Source organism: Strigops habroptila, chromosome 9, assembly GCF_004027225.2.
Source record: "Strigops habroptila isolate Jane chromosome 9, bStrHab1.2.pri, whole genome shotgun sequence".
Lineage (NCBI taxonomy): Eukaryota > Metazoa > Chordata > Aves > Psittaciformes > Psittacidae > Strigops > Strigops habroptila.
In genome coordinates this window covers 44,276,234-44,301,262 of record NC_044285.2, presented here as the reverse complement: position 1 = coordinate 44,301,262, position 25,029 = coordinate 44,276,234, and the positions used below count along the sequence as shown (strand labels likewise).

The 25,029-nt window shown below is 43.6% G+C and overlaps 2 protein-coding genes and 1 long non-coding RNA gene across 15 annotated transcripts in view; 1 reads left to right on the top strand and 2 right to left on the bottom strand.

The window, feature by feature from the left end:
* The window catches only part of OGT (O-linked N-acetylglucosamine (GlcNAc) transferase), a 29,692-nt gene extending 26,911 nt beyond the window's left edge, over positions 1-2,781 (bottom strand). For 3 of the 7 annotated variants that reach the window (XR_003989749.1, XM_030474629.1, XM_030474632.1), the window contains exon 1: positions 2,316-2,480. Coding sequence is in view for 4 of the 7 variants with exons in the window: in XM_030474629.1 (XP_030330489.1) it covers positions 2,316-2,352 (37 nt within the window). In the remaining 3 variants the exon portion in view is untranslated. Of the gene's footprint in view, positions 1-2,315 lie in introns of all 7 variants that reach the window. The other 4 variants (XM_030474633.2, XM_030474634.2, XM_030474630.2 and 1 more) reach the window with 4 other exon arrangements.
* A 362-nt stretch (positions 2,782-3,143) lies between these two features.
* The window catches only part of TAF1 (TATA-box binding protein associated factor 1), a 39,267-nt gene continuing 17,381 nt past the window's right edge, over positions 3,144-25,029 (bottom strand). For 3 of the 7 annotated variants that reach the window (XM_030474620.2, XM_030474621.2, XM_030474624.2), the window contains exons 19-40: positions 24,874-24,954; positions 24,332-24,481; positions 24,056-24,175; positions 23,705-23,880; positions 22,709-22,950; positions 21,258-21,471; positions 20,818-20,983; positions 20,459-20,670; positions 20,125-20,233; positions 19,839-19,937; positions 18,929-19,106; positions 17,189-17,256; positions 16,681-16,803; positions 15,518-15,610; positions 15,358-15,442; positions 11,249-11,316; positions 11,047-11,163; positions 7,569-7,694; positions 6,167-6,265; positions 5,736-5,886; positions 4,771-4,948; positions 3,144-3,709 (exon numbers count right to left, since the gene is read on the bottom strand). In XM_030474620.2, coding sequence (XP_030330480.1) covers positions 3,493-3,709; positions 4,771-4,948; positions 5,736-5,886; positions 6,167-6,265; positions 7,569-7,694; positions 11,047-11,163; positions 11,249-11,316; positions 15,358-15,442; positions 15,518-15,610; positions 16,681-16,803; positions 17,189-17,256; positions 18,929-19,106; positions 19,839-19,937; positions 20,125-20,233; positions 20,459-20,670; positions 20,818-20,983; positions 21,258-21,471; positions 22,709-22,950; positions 23,705-23,880; positions 24,056-24,175; positions 24,332-24,481; positions 24,874-24,954 — 3,072 coding nt within the window. In that variant the 3' untranslated portion in view covers positions 3,144-3,492. Of the gene's footprint in view, positions 3,710-4,770; positions 4,949-5,735; positions 5,887-6,166; positions 6,266-7,568; positions 7,695-11,046; positions 11,164-11,248; positions 11,317-15,357; positions 15,443-15,517; positions 15,611-16,680; positions 16,804-17,188; positions 17,257-18,928; positions 19,107-19,838; positions 19,938-20,124; positions 20,234-20,458; positions 20,671-20,817; positions 20,984-21,257; positions 21,472-22,708; positions 22,951-23,704; positions 23,881-24,055; positions 24,176-24,331; positions 24,482-24,873; positions 24,955-25,029 lie in introns of those variants that run through there. The other 4 variants (XM_030474622.2, XM_030474623.2, XM_030474625.2 and 1 more) reach the window with 4 other exon arrangements.
* LOC116915277 lies at positions 5,269-24,876 on the top strand. Its single transcript, XR_004389955.1, has 3 exons — positions 5,269-5,281; positions 9,090-9,092; positions 24,762-24,876. It is a non-coding gene; the product is annotated as an uncharacterized LOC116915277 (long non-coding RNA).

Sequence of the window (25,029 nt, the reverse complement as noted above, 5' to 3'; positions counted from 1 at the left end):
GATAAGACTACAACCACTAAATGAAAAAGTGTAGCTGAAGTTGTTTTTCCAGATAATACACTGTCAGCGCAAAAAACATGAGCTGATTCACAGTAAGTAAACTACTCTCTGATACTCGACAAATTAATAGTCAAGTATCTTCAGCCAGATTAGATTTCTGTTTTCTAGGAACCTAGCTTAATAGGTTTCCAAGTGCGACCAAGGGAAAAGTGGACTTCAGTATCTGGTTAAACCTACTGGTAATAAACAGATACAACTGTTACTCAACATGATAATGACAGCACCATTTATAAACATCCAAAGTGCTGACAGTAATAACAGCACTAGAGTACCGACACACTGTTCCTCACTCCCTCCCTCCTGCTGTTAACAGCCACACAGGTTTAAGCTCTCTGGCAGTCTTGTGTATTTTCAAGTTCTGCCAATGGCACAAAGCAAACACAGGGAAGCCAGACAGAGGAAAAGTATGTCCCATGGACCTAAGTAAAAGATTTCCTCTTCAAATAAATTCCAATGGTGTTACTAAATTTCAAAGCAAAAAAAAAAAAAAAAAAAAATAAAAAAATTTCTACTTAAATTCTTATCACCACTTGGAAAGATGCTCCCAACCATTAACTAAATGCTACATTTTGCCTACTGAAGCAGAAAGTGAAACTTAAGTTGCACCTCCCAGGGCAAGAGAGAAGGTGCTGCAGAATTACTGTATTTAATGCCTGGGAGTAAGAACTGCTAACAAAAGCAACAAAATAAGTGAAACACTTCTTTTTTTTTTCTTTTATCAAGTCTCATCAGCACAAAACAAAGCCCCCCAGAAGACATAAAGCAAACTTTTAAAACATTCAGTCCATCTACTTCCAAACAAGTGTTTTAGCAATGATCCTCGAAAAATTCACTGAAAAGTACAAAGTGGGTGGACACCTGTATCACACAGTTCAAAATGAGCTGAACTTTTAACAGAAAGCTAGCTGAAGAAAAGTTCCACAACCCAAAGAATCCGTAACACGGCCATCAATGGTTGCTCACTGAATCAATTTCCAAAGAAAACAGCTGCAGTGAATACTCACAGATGGATGAATCTCTTATCTACTCTTGCATGCCTAGGGTAACTTGTGCTACATGCTTTGACTATTACCTTGGAAAAGGCTAGCACATGCTATGACAACGACCTTTCCTAAGACATCTACAGAATAAAAGCAAAATAAAACCCACACAGATCACAAAGGTACCCAGGGCTGGGATTATTTTTCCCCCAGAAGTAATGTCCTAAACACCTACCATACACTCATGCTCAACCTTACATTTAGGAAAAATCTAAGGCCCAGACAGGAGCAGTTATCAAGGGAAGGTGGTGATGGATGAGGAGCACAGGACTCTCCCCAAGCATGCACATGCTCTTTTCACCTCCACAGATCAAGGCCGCAAAAGGATGCTGCGACCTCGCTGACTAGACACACAGTCCTAGCTGAGGGATAACAAAATACCGTATTGCAGCACTTTGCCTCTCCATCTCCACTTCTGTTATCACCACCATTTCCCTTTACATCCGTATCTCTGCATTGCTATGCCATCTCTTTCTCCAGAGATTATTCCTCTACTTCTCCCAGACGTTTCAGCTTTTAATACTCTTCCTTGCAGAGCCTCCCCCTCCAAAATTTGGGAGATAAGGCTGTGTTGCCCTTTCAACCTTTCGGTAAGGAGAACACTTCTTTTCCTTGCTCTACAGTCAAAATGCGATTTCTCTTTTACTCTCCCTCATCCCTCAAGCTATGGATCTGTAAACTGTATGTAGAATAGGATCTTTCTTAGCTAGAGCACTCCATCTTACCGCCCAGGGAAGCACTGTACTTCTCGGCTATGCCACAGAAGACCTACTCCTTACGTGTAGGGAGAGTTTCCGGACCAGCCAACGTGCATTCTGGGTCAGGTTTTTATCCTACGTCGTCCTCTAACGCAGTCACCGGACAGTCGGATAAACATAACAGTGAGAGAGCGCCGCACTAAGAAGCAATCGCGCCGTGCTCCTCCAAGAGCAGCACCGATAGGAGCCCGCCGAGGAACGAGCCCGGCCCGCCGGCAGCCCGCGACAGCCGGTCGGCGGCCCAAGGCGGGGGGCGTGAGGGACAAGCACAAAGACGGCGGAAGCCACCACCTCGCCCAGGCCGCCGGTTCTGGAAAACTCCGCCGGGAGCGGACCCGCTCGGGGAAGCCAGGCGCGGCCAAAGGGACGCAGGCCGCTGGGCGGCCCCGGGCAAAGGCAGGGCCCGGCCTCCGCAGAGCTGCGGCGCCGCCCGTCCCCGCGCGGCAGGCCACAGTACCTGTGCTGTCAGCCACGTTCCCCACGGAGGTCGCCATCGGGAAAGGGTGGCGGCGAGGCTCTGGCGGAAGCAGCAGAAGGGCCGCGGGTGCGGAGAGGCCAACTCGGCTGAGGCGGGCGGCGCAGGACCGAGCTGCCCGCGACCCCAGCGCGCTGAGGCAGCTTCCGAAATGGCGGTGGCGGAAGGCAGCGAAGTGCCGAATGGCTGCGGCCGGAACTAACTTCCCAAGAGCAAGTAGTCCGGGCGGAGCCAGCCACCGAGCCTGTGGAGATCCCCCGACCGGCGGAGGGATCCCGACCGGCGGAGGGATCCCGACCGGCGGAGGGATCCCGATCGCAACTTCCTCCGTCTCATTCCGCGTAGTCCGGCCTCCAACAAGCGGCCGCTGCATTCTGCGCAGCTCTACGTTTGGCAGCTCAGGTATCCTTCCGCGCAGTTGTTGCGACAAACGCAACGGAGTTGCGCGTGCGCAACCGCCCGCCCCCGCGATGCCGGCGGGGGCCGGCGGGAAGGCGAGGCCAAGCCGGGGCCCGGCACGGGGTTTCCTCACGGTGACCCGAGCAGTGGAATTCCACGCACAGCCCCGGGCCCACGTGTGCCTCCCCAGTGACCAAAACCGAGGACACCCTGTCAATAATGAACCTTCCTGAAAACTCAAAGGCCCAAATTCTGATTTCTCAGACTAACTGCAGCTTCAAAACAAACAAACAAATAGGGCAGCTGTTTACTGCAGTATTCAAAATAGGCAACTGGGGTAAGGGACCATGGCCTTCACGCTGTGGTCCCAGAGCAAAACCTTCCTTTATGAAATGATGATTTCCTAGATCATCAACCGCAGTTATTTTAATCCAAGCAGTCATTTTTCTCCTGACAGAGGTGCATTTATCCAACAGGCCAGTATTGATGAGAAATTATTTTACATCTATACTGACCTAAAACTGAAGAACAAACCATACAAATCATCATTCTGGAGCTTACACAGGCTACAACAAACCAAAATCTCAGCAGGGCATGCTTGTCCAAGGCTTACTTTTCACCATTTACTCAATCACATCACATGTTTTTATAAGCAATTAAAATACTACATAAAAAAAAAAATCTACTTCTTGCTAATACAGTCCACAATATACTGTTCCTTATACCAAACTGGGATGACCATCAACTCAGGAAGGGGAGTTCATTCGTCTGAGTCCAGGTCACTGTCTCCTGCCATGGAATGGAAGTCCTCGCTGTCTTCCTCATCCTCAGACAGACGGACCTGACTCAATACGCTTGGGCCACAGCGCTGCTGCTCTTCCTCTTCCTCCTCTTCCGAGATCTCATACCCCCCAATACTGCTGAAACTTGTATCTCTTGTGTTGCATTTTGGGTCTGGTTCTTCATAGCTGCCATAACTGGAAGAAAGAAGATACTCTTATTATGCCATCGTTTCATATCATCTCCTGATACCGACAATTCTGTATTTAACTCCTGTAGAAGTTCCCTGGCTTGAAGTCCTTGTGGAAGACTCAGAACCACTGCACACTTCAATTCTGCCAGTGGCCAGCTTTTTTAAAAATACCCACAGTTCTCCTGATGAAACAATTGTCTCTCGGCATCCTCATCCTACTCTGATACACCCAGAGCAGGAAAAACAGATCGCTCCAACACCTTCCATCTATCACCTTTACTGCGGACAGGCAGGTAGACAGCCCATTCTCATCATCATCTCTAGCATTTTCTGCTAACTATTGCCAAGGTACTGGGCTGGAGTAACCATTTGCCTGACCTGGCATAGCTACCTCTATGATCATTTATTGGGCAAATGTCATAATAATAGCATTAAAGTAATGCTATTAGTATTAAAACAAGTAATAAAGTAATAACATTACAGGACTAAATTTCACAAGTAGGAAAACAAAAAAAACAAACCCCAGAGAATCTAATGCTAATACTCTATGCAATGGCCAGAGAAGGAAGAGCAGGTTCTCTCCCGTTAATGCTGTACTTGTCATTTTCTAATAATGGACCTCCTTCCAAAGGACAGACTATGCATACTCCAATTCTTTTGGACTGCAATCAAGCAGTTTCTTTTCACGTAAGGAAATGCTTGTTGTTAGAGAAAAAACCCAAACCAAACCCCATGAAGTTAATCGACTAAGTTATCTTTTAATTTAAAAGGCATCTTGCAGTTTCCAAGACAACTTATGAAAGCCTTTATTAGTCTTCAAAAACCACTGTGTACAGGAAATCATCTGACAATAAATACTTTTTTAAAATTTAACTAATGTTTTTATTAGTGAATATCTAACAGCAAAATCGAATTTCTGTCAATAAGTAGCAAATTGCAATTACGGTAATAATGGCTGCAACATTAAAAACAGTGACAAAAATTAAAAGAAATGAGATAATCTTCAGCTTTTTATGATAAACAGTTCAGAAATCTTGAAGAGAAGGGATTTTCAGCTCTAATTACCTGATATTACTGTCCTCCATAACATGAGATGTCTCCCCACCGTCTCCTTCATAAGACATCATGCTTTCATCATTGTCCATGCCCATTCGAGTGTTCTCTTGAAGAACATGAGGTTGTTTAGGTCTCATTGCATTGGGCTCTATATCAGAGTCACTGCCACTCTCACTCAGTTGGATAGCTGTGTAATAAAGCAATGTTTGGTCAACAAATCAACAGTTTTGTTCTGTCAGTTACATACCCACTGTCTTTGTTTAAAGGCTACAATATGGACTGTAAGGTGTGTATACAAAGTAAGGTCTCCACAAGGTAGCAGAAAGGGTACCTGGAAGGTGATACCGCTCACTGAGTGCCCAATTCTGATGTTATTCAAAAGCAATCTCACAACCACCATTACTCAAAAAGGCCTTATTTGCTTGTCTACTCCAAATAATTTCCCCTTCCTTGCCCCTAATAATTTTCAGAAGCCACTGCTAACTGCCACTATGAACTTTTCTGCATAGCAAGTTTTTCAGTAGAACAGGGAAATAATCTGAAGAACCTCCAGACACCTCTTCAGTTCTTGATACATTGACCACACTCTTTCATATCAGACTAAATGCTGTGCTTCTACTAAACTGCCCATTCTTGGCTCTGCACACCAAATCATAGTCTCAGTCTTTCCAGAACCATGTGCAGTTTCACTTTATGAAATGCAGTTGACCAAATCTTGTATTAAGTCTGCTTTCTTCTGTGTCTGTACTTAGAGCATTCCTACTCCACTTTGCTTTCAGTTCCATTTATGTTCAGCCAGTTTTCTCATCTTGTCCTTTGGTCTCTCTTCCTTCTTGACAGCTAGACCATGTGGCCTACATATCCCAGTTATGCTCTAATCTCTCTACTGCATGTTTTTGTGATGAAAGCATGAGATTAGCTGGGTTTGCAAACAAGCAGTTCCTATTCAACCTTTTATAACAAAAGACGCCTACATGAGAAAGGATTATCTCCCTCTTCATCACTGCCATCATCATCATCCTCTCCATCAGACATGAGCAAATCTTCATAGAGGACACTGGCCTGGGGCTGCTGAGCTGCTCCTTCTTCTTCATCAGCAAGGTCACCATCTGCATCTTCAACTTCCTAGGTCATACAGGGATAGCGAAGGTCAAATAACATATAAACTACTGCTGCCATTTCCAGGACATGCCTATTATTTATCACACTATTCTCTCTGAAGTATTCATTCATTTCATAATACTAGTATTTTCAAACTACATTTAAAAGTCTAGCTACTGCTATCAATACTGCTGTCTTTCAGGGTGGCAGACACAGAAGATAGCCCTTATACTATGAAGACTTCTGCCACAAGTATGCAAGTCATCATGTAGACTGTGGCTGGGATTTCTGTAAATATACTCACTGGGGCTGGAGTCTTAGGTTTCCCATCATCATCCTCATCAAACCCTTCAATATCTACGTCAGAGTCTTCCTCGCCCAGCCTACCTCGCCCCTGGCGCATCTGAATGGGGAACAGAAATAGCAATACCATTGAGGGAGGCTCTAGTGGACATAAACCAAAGACTGATACATCTGGACCACAATGATGGGTGTGGGAGTAAAGGGGGTAAAGACAAAAAGAAAAATATATGTATAGCACTCCCAGAGCAAGGATTCCTTCTCTCTTTATTCCAAGATCAGAGAGCACACAGTCTCCACACACTTTTATCCTCACGTGCTCATCATTGAAAAGGGAATTTCCAGCCTTACAGCACCAGAATTCTTTGTTTACCAAGCTATTTCTGGAAAATACCACCAGGTCTTAAAAAGTGCTTATTTTCACAAACTATTTTAAAAGCAGACAACAGTTTCAACAAATCTGCTCCTGGTCTTCTCTCTCCAGCTCTTCCCTCAGTCACCGCGAGTCCAAGGTAAAGAGGACGTGCAGATTCTGTCCCAAAGTCTATAAATTGAAAGTCTATAGAAAGCTGAAGACTTGCAAATCTAGAAGACATTCTCAAAGCTAGAGACAGACCCAATACCAGATGGAAGTATTTATATTCAGTCTCTGTTTGGATTGCTCTGAATAGCTCTCACTAGTCTTTCTGGCACCACCTTCAGTCTTGTGGCCCTCCTCACCTTCTTCCTCCTCCTGGTAATTTATTTTCACAGTCATATTACTGCATTTCCTTCTGCTATTTCCTCTCCTCAACAATTTTTTGTTTAATATAGAACAAAGACTAAGAAAGAATATTCTGTGTTTACCGTAGCAAGTTCATTTATAATGATTTAACACCTTTAACTTGTTTGGTTTTGGTATTTTTTTTTTATCCTTTTACTACTATAAAGTATCTACAGTGGCAACCATCTCTTCCTACGTGTTTCTACAGCTTCTAATCAACCATAATAATCATAATACAACCATAATAATCTAATTACTATGTTCCAAATCCGTAGAATATACTTTGCCATTTCCTTATTCAGAATCAACAAGGGATTGCATATTAGCCCTTTGTAGCATGAGTCACCAGGTTTCTACTCCCAGAAGCAGTGAAGCAAACACATGTGGCCTTAGGCAGATTCTTTTGCAGCTTTTAATGCTCTATTCTTTGTATTGTAGTCTCTCAATTCCCAGTGCTCTTTCAATTTTTCCTTTGAGCAGTCAAAATGAAGGAAATTGTATAACTTTTGAAATGGATTCCCTTCTCTGTTTGGGAAACCTGCAGATCTTTGTCACCTGTTTCCCACAAAGTAATTGCCTCCTTTCAGTTATTTGCTTATATATCCCAACTCTCCAACCACATGAAAAAATGGAGGATTCTGACCTGAGTTCCTTGCTTCTCTGGGGTAGTGATAGGAGTGTCCATAGCGAAAAAATTGCTCTCATCTTGACAGACTGAAGCATCATGTGACATACTGAGGGAAGTGATGGTATCATACAAATCAGGTGGCTAAAGTATATGTGAAAACAGGAGACATAACACTCTCAGGCACTAAACTGAGACCAGAAGAGTATCTTGAGAGGTAAGACTGGGATTTCAGAACTAAATGAAAAATCCAGTTTTTGGCACAGTGTTTGTATTATTAAACACTGTTTAATCAAAATAAGATATTTACTCTTAAAGAACAAACATGGTAAAATACGACTCATAACCTCAGGTTTGACGTTTTCCAAACAGCAGATTTTAAAATAGAAGTCAGTGCTTCTACGCAGTGCAATCCTACAGAGGCCAAAATCCTAAATGGACTCCAAAAGGATTAGATAGATTTATAGAGAATAGTCCTTTCCGCAGCTCATAAATAAAATGGTCCAGACACAACACCAGTTTAAGGTGTCTGAACAGCCAATTGCCAGAAGCAGAGAGGCTTCACTCTAAGAAGAATTACTGTATATTTGCATCTGTTTACTTCTGGTCCCAGCCAGAGACAGAATACTTGATTACATCAACCTTTGGGCTGACTCAGCATGGCCCTTTTAATTTCCTTTCCTACAATGCAAATGGTGATGCAACTACAAATGCTGCTATCAGAACTGGAAAAGGTCTACCACATATGAAATAGCAAAGATTCAACTTTCAATCAGTTCTGTGTAAATCACTGTCTCAAGAGTCCCTAAAGTAACAAAACAAAAAAAAAAAGGTGGGGGGGAGGAGGGAGGAGTTTGGATAAAGTGTTCTAAAGTCAGTCTGGAGTTTGCATGCCCTTTGACCTCTGAAGAATTCCTGAGGAACTACAGATTAGGAGACTTTGATAAAACGCCCTTTTAAGACACAGTGTTTATATCATGACAATCCTGAAAGTGTTAAAAGCAGCAGCAGTAATGCTTAAATTAGGTAAAACAGACTTCCTAAGAATTTAAACAGACATGTAATCACAGACAGCTCTCTACTTGCTGTATTTGCTTTTTATATCCAGGAGGCCAACTCTTGAAGACACATAGAGGTAAGTATTAGTCATCACAACTGCAATTGAAACAAATGGAACTAAAGCCAAGCGACCATCACCGGACCTGCCATCTGTGGCAAGTCTGTGAGTGTGGGAAATGAGAGTGTATCTCCAGCCAAGAAGCAGAAGGAAAGAGTGGCCTTCAGATGACAAGTGAGAGCTCAGGAAGGTCTCTCCTTTAGCAAGCACAGAGAAAGAGCAGACAACTAATAGGCAGTTCATTGCTCAGGCCTCTTTTCCTCTCTCCTGATAACCGACTTGGAAAAAAATCATAACAGATAATACTGCTCTTGGGAAAGAAACCATCAGATAGAAAGGAGAGTGACATTTTTGTCCCCCATTCTCTGAGGTATTGGGATCATCCCTGATCCCAGGAAATTTTCCTCAAAATGAGTCAATAGATAGTTTCAACAGCTAATCTCCAAAGACTCCCTTGCAGCCTGACACTTCCCGCTGCCAGGAAGGTCTTTTTCCATGATACTCAGTTTCCGTATTCTCATCCCATTGAATTCAATCATCATTCCTAGCAAGTCCTTTCTAACTTCCTAAAATGCTACATTTTGTTTGTTTGTTTTGTGGTGTTTTTTTTTTGTGGAGAGAGATGGATGGTGTTAAATATTGCCCAGAAATTGTTTGTATTCTGCTATTTGATGGATAGACACCTGGTGGATAAAGAATTGGCTGGATGGCCGCACACAGAGAGTTGTGGTCAATGGTTCAATGTCCAACTGGAGATGGGTAACAAGTAGTGTCCCCCAGGGGTCAATGTTGGGACTGATCCTGTTCAACATCTTTGTCAGTGACATGGACAGTGGGATTGATGTGCAAGTTTGCCAACGACACCGAGCTGTGTGGTTTGGTTGATATGCTGCAGGGAAGGGATGGGATCCAGCGGGACCTGGATACGCTTAAGAGGTGACCAATGCCAACCTCATGGAGTTCAGCAATGCAAAGGGCAAGGTCCTACACCTGGGTTGGGGCACTCCCAGGCACAGCTACAGGTTGGGTGGAGAAGAGATTCAGAGCAGCCTGAGGAGAAGGACTTGGGGGTGCTGGTCATTGAGAAACCGAACATGAGCCAGCTTTAGTGTGTGCTCACAGCCCAGAAACGAGCCTGAAGAAGAGAAGCTGTGTGGAGACTTCACGGCAGCCTTCTAATATCTGAAGGGGTCCTACAAGGATGCTGGACAGGGACTCTTCATCAGGGACTGTAGCAACACTACAAGGGGTGATGGGTTTAAGCTAAAACAGGGGAAGTTTAGTTTAGATATAAGGAACAAGTTCTTTACTGTGAGGGTGGTGAGCCACTGGCACAGGTTGCCCAAAGAACTGGTGAATGCTCCATCCCTGGCAGTGTTCAAGGCCAGGTTGGACACAGGGGCTTGGAGCAACCCACTCTAGTGGAAGGTGTCCCTGCTCATGGCAGGGGGTTAGAACTGGATGAGCTTTAAGGTCCCTTTCCAACACAAATCATCCGGTGATTCTGTGATTCATTCTGTATCTCAGACAGTAGGATGACATTCCCTGAATCATTATTTACTGGGCAAATTCCAAAGGCAATTTTATTTTTCAGGAATGAACTTGTCATTCCTGTAAGGTTTTTTACCAATGTTTTTAAAAACAACCTGAGTCAAGACAGCAAAAATGAAGAAGTCTAAATAGCTTATAAAATCTTGTCAAACTGTAAACCCTGAAAAAGCAGTCTGTCATACAATCTCAAGTATAAAAATAATGCTTCCAACTTGGTCTAGAATACATAGAAAATAACTAATACACACAACTGTGTGCTATATAATAATAATGAAGAGTAAAAAAATGTTATTTCCATTAGAACCAAAATAAAGAAATTTAAAGAATCTCACCAAAGAATGTAGAGGAGTCGTACTGGACTGACCATATTAAGCAGTTTCTTTGCTCATTGCAATAAGCCTCTTAAACCATACCCCCACCAAATAGCTCTTTGGCTTCTTCTCAGAACTACAGTTTTGATGATTTTTCCTCATGTTCTCCTTACCTTTCCACTGCTTGTCTTCTGAGGGTTTCGAACTGCTACACTTGCACATTGAGTTTCCAACCAACACTGAGTTGTGCCTGACTGTACACAGCTCATCCTAGACCAGTTTTGCAAGTTGCTTCGGAAATCTCCTTTTTTGTCTTAGATATCTCACTCCCTGAAGCATCATAACCACTTCTCATATTTATCCTTAAAAAATAGCTGTTGACACACTATTCAACAAGACACTGCAGTAAAAAACAAACTGCAGACAGATGAAGAACAGTAAACAAAGAGGCACCTCTGGATCAAACATCCAGGAGACTGAAACTAAAAGAAAGTGAAAACTTTGCATGGTCACTTGCCTGTGGAGTGTACGGACCAGGGGTCATAGGATCAAGACTTTCCAGATCTGCCTCCTCTAGTGCTGCTTCCTTAGCAGTAGAGATGTCTCTCTCAAGTTGAGTCAGGTGCTCATCATACTAAAAGGAAAGAAGCTTGCTAAAGTTGCAGAACAAAAAATTCAAACATACAAAAATTTTGCAGTAGAGTGAGCAGTCCACATACCTCAGCTAAAGTCTGATAACAGATGTTTACAATCTCCTGGGCTGTTTTTGTGTACTGACTGTCTGGGCCTGTAGTAAGAAACAGATCTCTTTATGCATTCTGACATTTGCTCAGTTCTACCTGCTGAGACAGAAAGACTGGTTTTGGTTACACAGTGTCCACTACACAGGTCCCTAAATCCCATCACCTTCTGATCTAAGGAGAAATAGTCAAACCAGCCACCCTCAGAGTATTCAGTCCCCTGAGTTGGATGACAGAGATGGAGAGCTGACTGAAGTCCCCATAATCCAGGAAGAAATGGTTAGTGACCTCCTGCTCCACTTAGACATACACAAGTCTAAGAGTGCTGAAGGAAGTGGCAGAGGAACTAAGCCACTCGCCATCATTCATCAGCAGAGTAGCGGGCAGGTCCCTGTTGACTACCTGGACTTGTGCAAAGCATATGAAATTCTCCCACACAACATCCTTGTCTCTAAACTGAAGAGACATGAATTTGATGGATGGACAACTCGGTGGATATATTGACTGGACTGCCACACACAGACAGTTACGGTCAATGGCTCAATGTCCAACTGGAGATGGGTAACAAGTAGTGCCCCTCAGATGTCAATGTTGGGACCGATCCTGTTCAACATTTTTGTCAGTGACATGGACAGTGGGATTGATGTGCCCTCAGACACTGAACTGTGTAGTTTGGTTGACACACCAGAGGGAAGGGATGCCATCCAGGGGGACCTTGACACACTTGAGAGGTGGCCAATGCCAACCTCATAAAGTTAAACAATGCAAAGTGCAAGGCCCTACACCTGGGTCAGGGCACTCCCAGGCACAGCTACAGGGTGGGTGGAGAAGAGATTCAGAGCAGCCCTGAGGAGAAGGACTTGGGGGTGTTGGCTGATGAGAAACTGAACATGAGCCATCAGTGTGCGCCTGCAGCTCAGAAACCAACTGTATCCTGGGCTGCATCAATAGGAGCGTGACCAGCAGGTGGAAGGAGTTGATCCTGCCCCTCTACTCTGCTCTCGTGAGACCTCACTTGCAGCACAGCCCTGTGTGCAGTTCTGGTGTCCTCAACATCAGAAGGACATGGAGCTGTTGGAGCAAGTCCAAGTAGGCCATGAGGATGATCAGGGGCTGGAGCACCTCCCTTATGAAGACAGGCTGAGAATGTTGGGGCTGTTCAGCCTGGAGAAGAGAAGCTGCGTGGAGACCTCAGAGCAGCTTCCAGTGTCTGAAGGCGGCTACAAGGGTGCTGGAGAAGGACTCTTCATCAGGGACTGTAGCGATAGGACAAGGGGGAATGGGTTTAAACTTAAACACAGTAAGTTTAGTTTAGATATAAGGGAGGAAGTTCTTCCCTGTGAGGGTGCTGAGGCACTGGCACAGGGTGCCCAGAGAAGCTGTGGCTGCCCCATCCCTGGCAGTGTTCAAGGCCAGGTTGGACACAGGGGCTTGGAGCACCCTGCTCTAGTGGAAGGTGTCCCTGCCCGTGGCAGGGGGGTTGGAACTGGATGATCTTAAGGTCCTTTCCAACCCATATCATTGTATTATTCTATGACTGGAGGTTGGCCAATGTAATGCCTCTCTACAAAAAGGTCAGGAAGGAAAACCCCGGAAACTACAGTCCTGTCAGCCTGACCTCAGTGCTGGGGAAAGTCATGGAGCAGATGATCGTGAGTGAGATCACACAGCACGTGCGGGAAAACAGGGGGATCAGGCCCAGTCAGCATGGGTTCATGAAGTGCAGGTCCTGCTTGATCTCCCTCTACCAAAAGTTGACCCACCTGGTTGATGAGGGAAAGGCTGTGGACATTGTCTATTTGAACTTGAGTAAAGCACTGACACTGCCTCCCACAGTGTTCTCCTGGAGAAAGAGGCTGCTTATGGCCTGGATAAATGGATTCTTCACTGGGTTGGAAACTGGCTGGATGGCAGAGCCCAGAGAGTGGTGGTATTTGGTGTCACATCTAGCTAGTGACCAGTCACTAGTGGTGTCCCTCAGGGCTTGGCTGTTTAATATCTTCACTGCTGATCTGGATGAGAGGATCGAGGGCACCCTCAGTAAATTTGTGGACAACACCAAGCTGGGTGGGAGTGTTGATCTGCTGGAGGATAGGAGGCTCTGCACAAGGATCTGGGCAGGCTGGATCCATGGGCTGTGGCCAATGGTATGAGGTTCAACAAGGCAAAGTGCCAGGTCCTGCACTTGAGCCACAACAACCCCCTGCAATGCTCCAGGCTTGGGGAAGAGCAGCTGGAAACTGCTCACAGAAAAGGACCTGTGGGTGCTGATCGATGGAGCTGAAGATGAGCAGCTTGTGCCCAGGCAGCCAAGAAGCCACCAGCATCCTGGCCTGTATCAGCACCAGTGTGGCAGCAGGGCCAGGGCAGTGACTGTCCCCCTGTGCTGGGCACTGGTGAGGCTGCACCTCGAATCCTGTGTCAGTTCTGGGCCCCTCACTACAAGAGAGACATTTTGGTGCTGGAGCAGGGCCAGAGAAGGGCAATGGAGCTGGTGCAGGGCCTGGAGCACAAGTGTGATGAGGAATGGCTGAGGGACCTGGGGGGGTTTAGTCTGGAGAAGAGAAGGCTCAGGGGGGACCTTATCACTCTCTACAACTACCTGAAGGGAGGTTGTAGTGAGGTGGGGTCGGTCTCTGTTCCCAAGGAACAAGGGATAGAATCATAGAATCATAGAATAGTAAGGGTTGGAAAGGACCTTAAGATCATCTAGTTCCAGCCCCCCTGCCATGGGCAGGGACACCTTGCCCTAAACCACGTGGTTCAAGGCTCTGTCCAACCTGGCCTTGAACACCGCCAGGGATGGAGCATCCACAACCTCCCTGGGCAACCCATTCCAGTGCCTCACCACCCTCACTGTAAAGAACTTCTTCCTTATATCTAATCTGAACTTCCCCTGTTTAAGTTTGAAGCCATTACCCCTTGTCCTACCACTACAGTCCCTAAGGAAGAGTTCCTCCCCAGCATCCTTGTAGACCCCCTTCAGACACTGGAAGCTGCTCTGAGGTCTCCACGCAGCCTTCTCTTCTCCAGGCTGAACAGCCCCAACTCTCTCAGCCTCTCTTCATACGGGAGGTGCTCCAGCCCTCTTATCATCCTCGTGGCCCTCCTCTGGACTCGCTCCAACAGCTCCATGTCCTTTTTATGTTGAGGACACCAGAACTGTACGCAGTACTCCAAGTGAGGTCTCACAAGAGCAGAGTAGAGGGACAGGATCACCTCCTTCGACCTGCTGGTCACGCTTCTTTTGATGCAGCCCAGGATACGGTTGGCTTTCTCGGCTGCAAGCGCACACTGAAGCCAGCTCATGTTAAGCTTCTCGTCAACCAACACGCCCAAGTCCTTCTCCTCAGGGCTGCTCTGAATCTCTTCTCCGCCCAACCTGTAGCAGTGCCTGGGATTGCCCCGACCCAGGTGTAGGACCTTACACTTGGCTTGGTTAAACTTCATAAGGTTGGGGCAAGAGGAAAACGGCCTCAAGCTGCGCCAAGGGAGGTTGAGATGGAGATTAGGAAAAATTTCTTCCCTGGAGGGTGCTCAGGCATTGGAACAGGCTGCCCAGGGCAGTGCTGGAGTCACCGGCCCTGCAAGTATTCACACCCCGCGTAGACGAGGCCTCAGTGCCATGGGTGAGTGGTGGCCTTGGCGGTGCTAGGGGGACGGTTGGTCTGGATGAGCCTAAAGGTCTTTTCCAACCTGGTTGATTCTATGATTCTATAAAGCAGAGTTCACATTCAGCTGACAAAGAGCAACCAGTCTGTGGCAGCATTAAAGATATTATTTAGGAGATAGGAAGGTTGAACCCTTTCACAAACTCAAGGAAACAAATCCCTGAAGCAGAGATATGTACTGAACAAGTACAAAATCCTCCCCAAAGGTAACCGCCCCATTCTGCACAAGATGACAAATAACGCGCCGTGTGATAGCGAAAACATCACTGTTTAAGTATCTACTTTCTCTGCAGGAAAGGCAAGCTACAATCAAGGTCAGGAGTCACAGCTTCAGGCTTTAACAGCACTACAGAACAGGTGCCCAGATGTATTCAGTTAAGTACAGAAGGAAGCTATAGCCTTGTTTTCACCACCTACCATTGTACTTAATGCTGTTGGCAAGGATGAGGTTAACATCATCAAGGAAAGTCTCTCTGCTCTGGTATTTGTGTTTGGAGATATTCTGGAAGAGATCATCACCCAGTAAGTAATCAAGTCTCAACATCTCTCAAGAGGCTACTCAGTTCAAGCTACATACCTTACGGATAGTCTCCAGATCCATTGGATTAACAATCACCTTGTAATAATCAGGAACAAACTTTTTGTTAACTGGATGATGAAATGGCCAAGACTGCAGGAAAGAAAACAGACAAGTTTAGAAAATGTCTGTGTAGAATTTTTTAGTTTGAGCTACAAATTTCATAAAGCAAGTCTGCAGAACTGATTAACACTCAAAATGTATGGGAAATATTTATCAGAAGGCATCTTGAACCCAATCATTTAGCTTCAGGAGGGATACATTAAAAAGATCTACCAGTTGGATTTTTAACTAAGCCTGTTGCAACCTGTTTGACTGTAGGAACATATAATACAAAATAATAATAATAATAATAATCATATAAAGGACTTCTCTGTTTAACATCACTGTTTCCTGCACCACAGAACTAGTGTCCAGCAAGAACACTCATTGCTTGTACAATAAACAAACATAAACCTAGGTCTGATCTTACAATGGGGGCTATATATATCCATTTATCTGTTCATCATGGTGAGACGGCACAGAAAAACTCCAAAATCCTTTCTAAACACCAGAAATGACCACTTGGTGACAACAGAGAATGGAACCAACAAGTTAAAGAGGATGGACATTAAGCCCTTTCTGTCAGTCTAACCTCTGTAGAACCTTGTTTCTTACTCCATCCAGACACAATGCACACTATAGAATGACACTGAAGTCTTGGTATGTGCAGTTTTTATTTGATAAGCTTAAAGGCTTTTGGGTTTTTTTTAGTACTAACAAACTAGTACAACACTGGGTAAACCTGATCGATTAGAAATCAGCTTATATTTTGTGTGCATCTGAAAACTTTGCAGAATGCTACCAAGGCAAGTGCTATAAGCAACAGAAGAGTATGTTTTATAATTACCATGCTTAATGAAAATCCGTGACTTCATATTAATGGGAGATTGACACAAGCACCATTCAGGAGTGAGAGCAGCAGGAAAAAAACCTGGAACCCAGGCTTCACTGGACTTTTGCTGCAGTGAAGGGAGTGAGTACACGTGTGTCTGTGCCAGTCAGAAAATCACAAGCCAGCTCCCTGGCAGAGCACTCTTTCTATCACAAGGTAAATATATAGCCACAGGACTATAATCAACACATTTTGCACATCACACACACATTCTACTTAAGCTACATACATCTGGAACTGCCATCATTTTTTGAGTGACAATGTTATCCAAAATGAAGGAAAAGGCCACTTGATCATCATCATCCAGGAGGGGATTAATTGCTTTTTCTAATCGAGCCAGTTTATCTTCCTTCTGCAATAAAAGTAAGGAACATCAGTGGCTGACCCTAGATTAATAACTGTTAATGTCAGAATACTCTGTCCCAAGAGACTCCCATTCACCTCTTCACGAAGACACTTGTAAGGGAGTTTAATAGCCTAGATATAAGCCCACATACAAGATAAAGTAACTAGAGTAACAAACGAGCACCTGTTTTTGAGAAAGACTCTGATGTGAACTGTCTATAATTGTAAAAATTCAAATACACCCTGGAGTAGGGGGTAGTTCCCTTATTCTTCTACCATTCTCCTTAAAGCCCTGTGTTTTGCCTACTCAAGTCCTCTATCCTCAAAATCCTCCACCATGCCTGAACATCCCTCCCCTCTCCACTCTGACCACGCTCATTCACAAGACTTGCCTCTTTCAGCTTTTCATCACACAGGTCCAGCATGGACTGAGATATTTGTGTCAGTGAGTGCTTTGGCCCTGCAAACATACAGCAAGTACAGTGAGATCCTCCAGCCTGATTAAAAAGGCAATTATGTCACAATACGACTTAATCTTTACTCCTAAAGCATTACTGATTATATTTCTAGCAAGTACATTCTCAATACGCACAATTACTAAAGTTTAGTATGGATTTCATATGAGAAAAGATTATTAGTAGCAAATATTCACGCTTCTGGTATACATTCTGTGAAGGTCTGGAAACCCTATAGGAAAGCAGCTGTGCCCATGGAAAACAGACTTCTAAGCCCTCCATCTTTGACTAGTTTTCAGAGTATAAGCCATGAAATTTCTGTTTTCTTCACTAATCAGTCATTGAAGCAGAACTGCTAAGGAAGGTAAGATGGACATTAAGGAATATTCAGAAAACCGCAGCTTTAAATTACTTCATGATTCCTCATACATGAAAACAAGTATTTGCAAGAGAAGTATGAAAAAAAAATCTAATTCATTAGGATAAAACAGGGATTTAGCTGACAAGATAATAAAGGAAACAGTAAAGACACAAAACCAATGCTGCCAGTGTCACCTTGGATGCTGCACGGCCCAGAGAGACTCAACGCAGCTAGGAGGGGTTTTTATCTGTCAAATAAATACTTTCTGGACAAATACCTTTCTATCAGCAGTCACAATACAGCTGACCTATAGTTGCTCAATGAATCAGCACTTTTCCCCAGCAGATGCATGCTCTACTGAATAATCTACACTTTTTGTTTTCTTTAAACTAGCTTTCTAACTTACCCAAATGGGGAAAAAATTATTGCAAGCAGTAAAATATACAAAATCATTACAGTAAACTCAAAGCTGCATGCTCCAAGGGAATGGCTTCAACAGGTGTGAATTATTCCTATTTGTATTGAAAGACTCATTCACTAAAGCATGATATTGAGAAAATAAGTTCACAAATATCTCAGCACCAATCCATGACTGAAAGCAAAAAGGAAGGATGCTCATAATGTATTTTACCAAAAGCAGTGTTTTGCTTAGCTTCACCCTGCATGAAGGGCATATGCAGGGCTTTGCTTCAGTGCAGTTTGACTTAATACCATTCTATGATTTTATGAATACATGCACCAGTGTCTTCAGCCACATAAGTCCATAACTGAACTTCAGTGACTACACAAAATCATACAATCCTAGACTGGTTTGGGTTGGAAGGGACCTTAAAGTTCATCCAGTTCCAACCCTCTGCCACAGGCAGGGACACCTTCCACTGGAGCAGGTTGCTCCAAGCCCCTGTGTCCAACCTGGCCTTGAACACTGCCAGGGATGGGGCAGCCACAGCTTCTCTGGGCACCCTGTGCCAGCGCCTCAGCACCCTCACAGGGAAGAGCTTCTGCCTCAGAGCTCATCTCAATCTCCCCTCTGGCAGGTTAAAACCCTTGTCCCATCACTAAATGCCCTTGTAAAAAGTTCCTCTCCAGCATTCAGTTATCATTTAGTTATTGTTAAATGCTAGAGTCCACTTCTTTCTTATTTATGAATTACTCATTAACATTAGTATAGGCTTTCTAGTACATCTGGAAAAAAACATTTATTGTTGCCATCTGTCAATGAATTTATTCTGCTTTTCTATTGCTTTCATTATTTCTAAAAGATTCACACCTCATGCATTAGCAGAAACAGTTTCCCTGTGTTGTTAATAGCCTACCATTGTATGTGGCACTGTTCTTAACAATCAGTTCCAGATGTTCTCGGAACTCTTCCCGGGATGGGTACTGCCGCTTACGAACGTTTTCACGCAGGGTCTGTAAATCCATGGGCCGAGTAATGATCTTATAATAATCTTTGACAACTTTTGGATTTACAGGTGTATGAAAGGGGTATGTCTGAGGATGAAAAGAAAAGAATGAATGCTCATTACACAGTACTAGCACAGCTAATCTAGATTTAACTATCCTCAGTTCAATAGGTACTAACATAATCATGATCCCCTTTACACGATCAGCTCCTTAAATGCACCAGGGAAAATACAATAAGCTCAGCTCCCTGGCAGCTATCACTTTCTTCTACAATGTATTCTTTAATACCATTATAAGAAGAAGAATCTCACAAAAATTTTCAAATGCTATTTTTGGTTATGCAGCACAAAAGTCAAGAAACTGAACCTGAAAATCTTAAATCTTCCATTTAATCTTTTTATTTTGCATGTTTCTGATAAAATATGCTCAGAAACAGTGAAGTATAGAAGTACAGTGCCACATATATCAAAGTATTCCATGTTGCTACATCGAGTGTTATGCACCCTTTCCTGCTTTTACTGGGAAAAAAAAACCAAAAACTACAACAACAAAAACCCCCCACATCCCAGGCTTTGAATATATCTCAATACAGAAATATTGAACAGTATTTTCTGATGTGGACATTTTCATCTCAAAAAGATTCTGAGCTGAAATAACTTTAGAAATAATGCACACTAACTGTGGACAGAGCAGGGGGAAAAAGGAGTGGCCTACACTCACCTGAGAAAAGCCTACCCTAATTTTGCTGTCTACAACACATAACCTACTTCAACCATATTGCTTAAGACACAGTTTTTTGGTCTCAGAGCTTAAACTTACATTAGGAAGATCCCTTATGTCATTGATGATGCCCTCCAATATGGATGACAGCGTCACCATGGGATCTGTTCGCCGTCGGTGGATAGACTTATGAGGACGCTGAAGAAATTAGAGACAGAAAAGTTAAGGCGGTTCCAAGATGCAAAATATTTACCCACAGAAATGCTAGGCAATTTATTAATTTATTGGTGCACATAGAGGACGCACAGGAGTAGTAAAAAAACTGGCCAGCTGGTACAAACAGAAATAGAGATGCTGCCATCAGCTCAGTAACACCTTCACTCACATTCAAATAATCACAGTGAACAGTTGTCCCTACTCGCCGCTTCTTCTTTGGAGGAAGCTGCTGTTTGGGAAACTTCAGGACCAGTGATTTCCTGCGAACCTCATCCGCACTAGGCAAAACAAAAAAACAGAATGCTTTCTCCAGCCCTTCTATCAATCGAGACCATTTGTCCCCATCAGCCATAATACCAAACACACAATCAAAATACTATAGTAATACTCTATGCAAAGCCCTGCCACTTTATTCTTGTGATTAATATACTAAAGTGCATTCTGCACTAAGCTGTAAATTGTTTTTTCATACTATCCATCAGTATCTCTGCTTCTTCCCTTACCTCTCAATCAGTTGTTTTCCCAAGACAATTTTTGTTCCTTCTACTTTGATGAGTTCTTCATTATCATTGTGAATGACTGTTTTTTCCAGCTCTTCCTCCTGCTCCTCTGTCATTGCGACAGGATTAGAAGGTGGGGCGTTTGTTTGGTAGTAGAGAGGGCAGAACTTATTAGTCCTCATATGGCCAATAGCACCACATGCTCCGCATTTTAGCTGCAGAAGCATAAGAAAGATGGCAGATCAGAATTAGGCTCCTAGTTTAGAGGCAAAGTATCATTAAAATCCCTAGTACGTCACTAGAACAGAAACTTCTCCAATCCCCAAGACCTGTTAGGATGCTTTATGAATGGACGTGCTTACTTTCAAGTCTGGACGCTCTTTCATTTTCTTGGGCTTCTTTTCTGGAGGGCCCTTAAGTTTCTCTTTTTCTTGGTTCCGTTTTAACCGCCGTAATTGTTCCTGGATCCTGCGCCGCTCCTTACGCATTTCCTCACGGTGCTGTTCATCGAACAGAGCAAACTTCCGTCTGGGGGGGGGGACACCGAAACACAACACACAAGGTTTTTCATTCGAGTTGATGATTTCCCAGGTACTCTTCTGTCACGTTAATCACTGCACAAAATTCATACTACCCTCCAAATGGACAGCCATTAAATTTCATTCTCTACATAATTACATAAGTGCTGGGCTTTTACACTCAAGCCTACGTTTCTTCATACTGTCAATAAAATGAAATAGTCTACAGGCAAAATTAAGAAGAAAAAAAAAGAAAAAAGAAAAAAATTATATATAGGTCTTACATAAACTCTTCATCCTTTGTAGTCCGTATTCGGCAGTAGGCATCAATAACTGCAGGCTTCCGAACTGTCTCACACCTCACATATTCTTTCCCATCCTCATCTCTAAACGTGCGATAGATTTTGAGGCGACGGCCAGTGGCAGAGGAATTCAGGCTGGTTACAGAGGCAGTGTCGTCATCTTTGTGAGAGTTTGCTGAGGCTCCTGAAGCTGATGCTACAAGAAAGTGTTTAATTTACTTTTAATTTCTTTCACACTGTAGTAGCATCATTGTTTAAATCAGCAGATAGTTTTGACTTAAAAGCTTCCAAGACACACTTCAGGAAAACCTAAGCAATAGAAGTCTTTTCCTTGCTTGTTCATGTTCTCTTATCATGACATATATTAATCCGAAACAAAGTTAACTACTGAATTATCCACATGGATTATAAAACCAGAAGGAACAGCTTGTCAACAAGAACCTGCAGGTGCCTAAGCACAACCTATAAGGCAACTGCAGTAAGACCCTGCAGATTGCTTATAGTCACATTGTTCATCATAGGTGTGGAGATCTGGCAGAAACTGAAGGTCAACAATTACCCAGTTCTCCACCTCGTGTTACAACCGGTGAGCTAGCCTTGTCTCATGTGACCACAGAGATTTTGTCCAAAATAACACCAATATAATTTCATAAGACAATAATCATCAGCAAGTCCTCCACATATCCCTTACTAAATTATTACAGTAATTATTTAATTAGTGATTTATTCCTGATCTGGGTTTACGACAGCAACAATAATGCTGACCCAGACACAGCAGAGTTCAACTTTGCTTATATAGATGCAGCAAGTAAGAGTGGTCATGACCTCCGTCATACAGACAGAAGTTCCTTCACAGGCCACATATTTCTACCTGCTGGTACAAGGACATGTCAAATTCTCCTGAATGCACTTTAAAATAGAGACATCTCTAGTTGCCCAGTTGCCTCCCAAACACACTGCTACAGCACAGAGTGTAACAGACACTATCAACCTCCATACTGTGCCTACCTGTTTCACACACATAGCTGTGTTTACAAACAAGACCCAACTGGAATACCATGAGGTGATTGCAGCAACCGTTTGTGAATACATCTTGAGAATATCACTATTAAAAAAAATACCACTCCACCCTCCCATTACCATCCCCCCACAAAAAAAGGAACCTCAAGCAGCAAGCAGTGGTGAGTATCTAAAGAAATACCAGATTAAGTTTATAGTTGAAAATAAGCAAAGCTACGGGGCAAAGAAAACACATTAAATGCATTTTCAGCCAGTGACTTCTCAGGAGAAGAAGCCCCAGATAAGCATGTCTGTACATTCTCCCTGTAAGAAATCCACACTCTCCTCTGAGAGGGCAGATCAGCACACTTTGCAACCTGACACAAAGTTCTGCATACCTTCCCAGGCACGTTCTGGTGGCTGAAGTTACTTACACAGCCCCTTTTTGTCTCTCCTGTCCTTTCTGCCCCTCTCTTTGTCATTACCACTGTCTTCTCCCAGAAGCATCCTTTGCAATTCCTTTCGTTCCTGCTCTTCTCTTTCCCGAGAGAGCTGAGAACTAGTTTTCTTGTTCTGTAACATATTCTCAATATTCTTTCCCATTTCTTCAAAGTCACTGTCTTCAGCTGAGCTGCTGTCTGTGTCTGTTGACAGGATCTCAGTGGATTCCAAAACCCTGAAACAGGAGGCACCTCGAAAGTCAGTTACAGTTACCCTCCTACATCTCCCCCCTGCAAAAAAATAATCAGCTGTTACCTCCATAGAAAATCAACGGTAAATATGACACAAAGGTTTGAAAATTAATGTTGCAAATCACTACAAGAATAGGCATAATATATTCCTTTCTCAGTCCTCCTGTTAATTCCCCATGTCCAAAAGATCAATTGTTCCTAGCCAATCTTCTCCAACAAGTTGATCTCTTCACCATCAACAGTACTATATTCCCTCCCAAGTATCAGGTTCTGGCCTAACGAATAACGCATTAATTCTTCTGGCAGTTCTAAATAACAGGACATAGAATTGGTAGTTGCTATCCATGAGAGAGATGGTAAACTGCTGTTAACAAAACAAATGAACAAAAAAAAGACAGCAAGGACAGACAGAAGGGCAGGTGGGTGGGCACGCAGAGAGAAAGAAAATAAGGTGGTGAACTACTGATCTGTCAAACAGCAGAACACCTCACGCCATTATATGCGGCAGATTCATTCTACCTTTCCAAAAGGCCTATGACAGCAAGACTCTAAGGCTAACCTATAAGTTGCTATTAACAGCCAAAGCCCTCTTTCTCAGTGCTATATTTTGTGGGCCCAACCAGCCAAATGAACATCTACTCCACTACATAGCAGTGAGCCCCAGGCATACATTGTGCTGGACTTTCAAGATGGGGACAGGGTGGGGTTCAAGGCTGTAAACATCAGATAAGAACTTACTTATTTTGTAAATCAAAGATGCGCTGACACTCTTCTTTGTACCTCTCCTGATGTTCTGCTACAGAAAACCGAGACCCCCGTGCAAATTTGCTCATAGGACCTTCCCCTGAACGAGCCTGCTCTGTAGACATCGTACGTACCACATCAATCACTTCCCACCGGGACAGCTTCTTTATCTGCAAAGAAGAAGATACACTAGAAATGACTTTAGAGACAACTGAGGGAGCTGACTGTGGATTTCAACCCCTTTCCAAACGAGGTCAGAGCAGAAATGTACACATTCTTTCCACCATCAGCTGCTGAATCTGTTAGTGAAGAGAACTCTGTAACCTGCTCCAGGTCTATGCTTACCTCCTCTTCAGGCACTCCAAATTTACGCAGCAGCTGTTTGGCGTTTTTGAGAGAAAGTCGGCGCAGATCAGCATCTGTCCCAGTCACTGTCTTTTTCACTGGTTGAGGTTCTTTATCATCCTGTTCAGAGAAAGATGCAGCCTATTAACGTCATCAACTAAGTCTTTCCTAGGCTCATCTGATATTTTCTGTTCCTGATGCCCCATATTTACTCCATTTCTCCCACATCACTTCCCAGTCGTTGCTTCTTGTCCAATCCAACCTTGGGGACCATACCTTCTGCTGAGTTGGCTTATTTGGAATCTTCACATAAGAAAATCCTTCACCACAACCAGTAGGATCTGCTACACCAGTCACTTCAAGTAGGCACTTGCCCTTCATAGCAGCAATGAAGGCTCGTGTGGTGTTCCATGGAGCTGTGCGCACCTGCCAACAAGAAACATGCCCTCACAATTCTACTACCATCCATGAGAATTCCAAGCTTTTTATTTTGGATTCTTCCAATCATACCGAGAACTATTCAACTGCCATAATGAGGGTGAATTCCACTTCCTGATCCTCTGGCTGACCTGATAAAACCTCTATGAACAACCAAACTGCTAGATATCTCACAAAAGGCATTTAAGGCAAAAAGCCTAGTCCTGAAAGGACCTGGCAAGAAAGATTCCCAAACACAGGTAGATGCTTGGCAGCATAATTCTCAGAGAAGACACAAGAACATTTGATCTACTGAGTCCTACTTTAAATATGTCCTTTAAAGGCCTTATTTCTTTCCTGCCATGCAGATTTATATATTAGTATGCATGCTCTGACAGTACCTCATCATCAATCTTCATTTGGAAATCTTCTTCATTCTCCTCTTCTGGTGCAAAGAAGGATTTCTCCCCATAACCTGCATCCTGCAAAGAAATATTAGGGAAAAAATGCAAACCGAAAGTCTTAGAAAGGTTACTGGAGAGAGAACTGAGGCATAT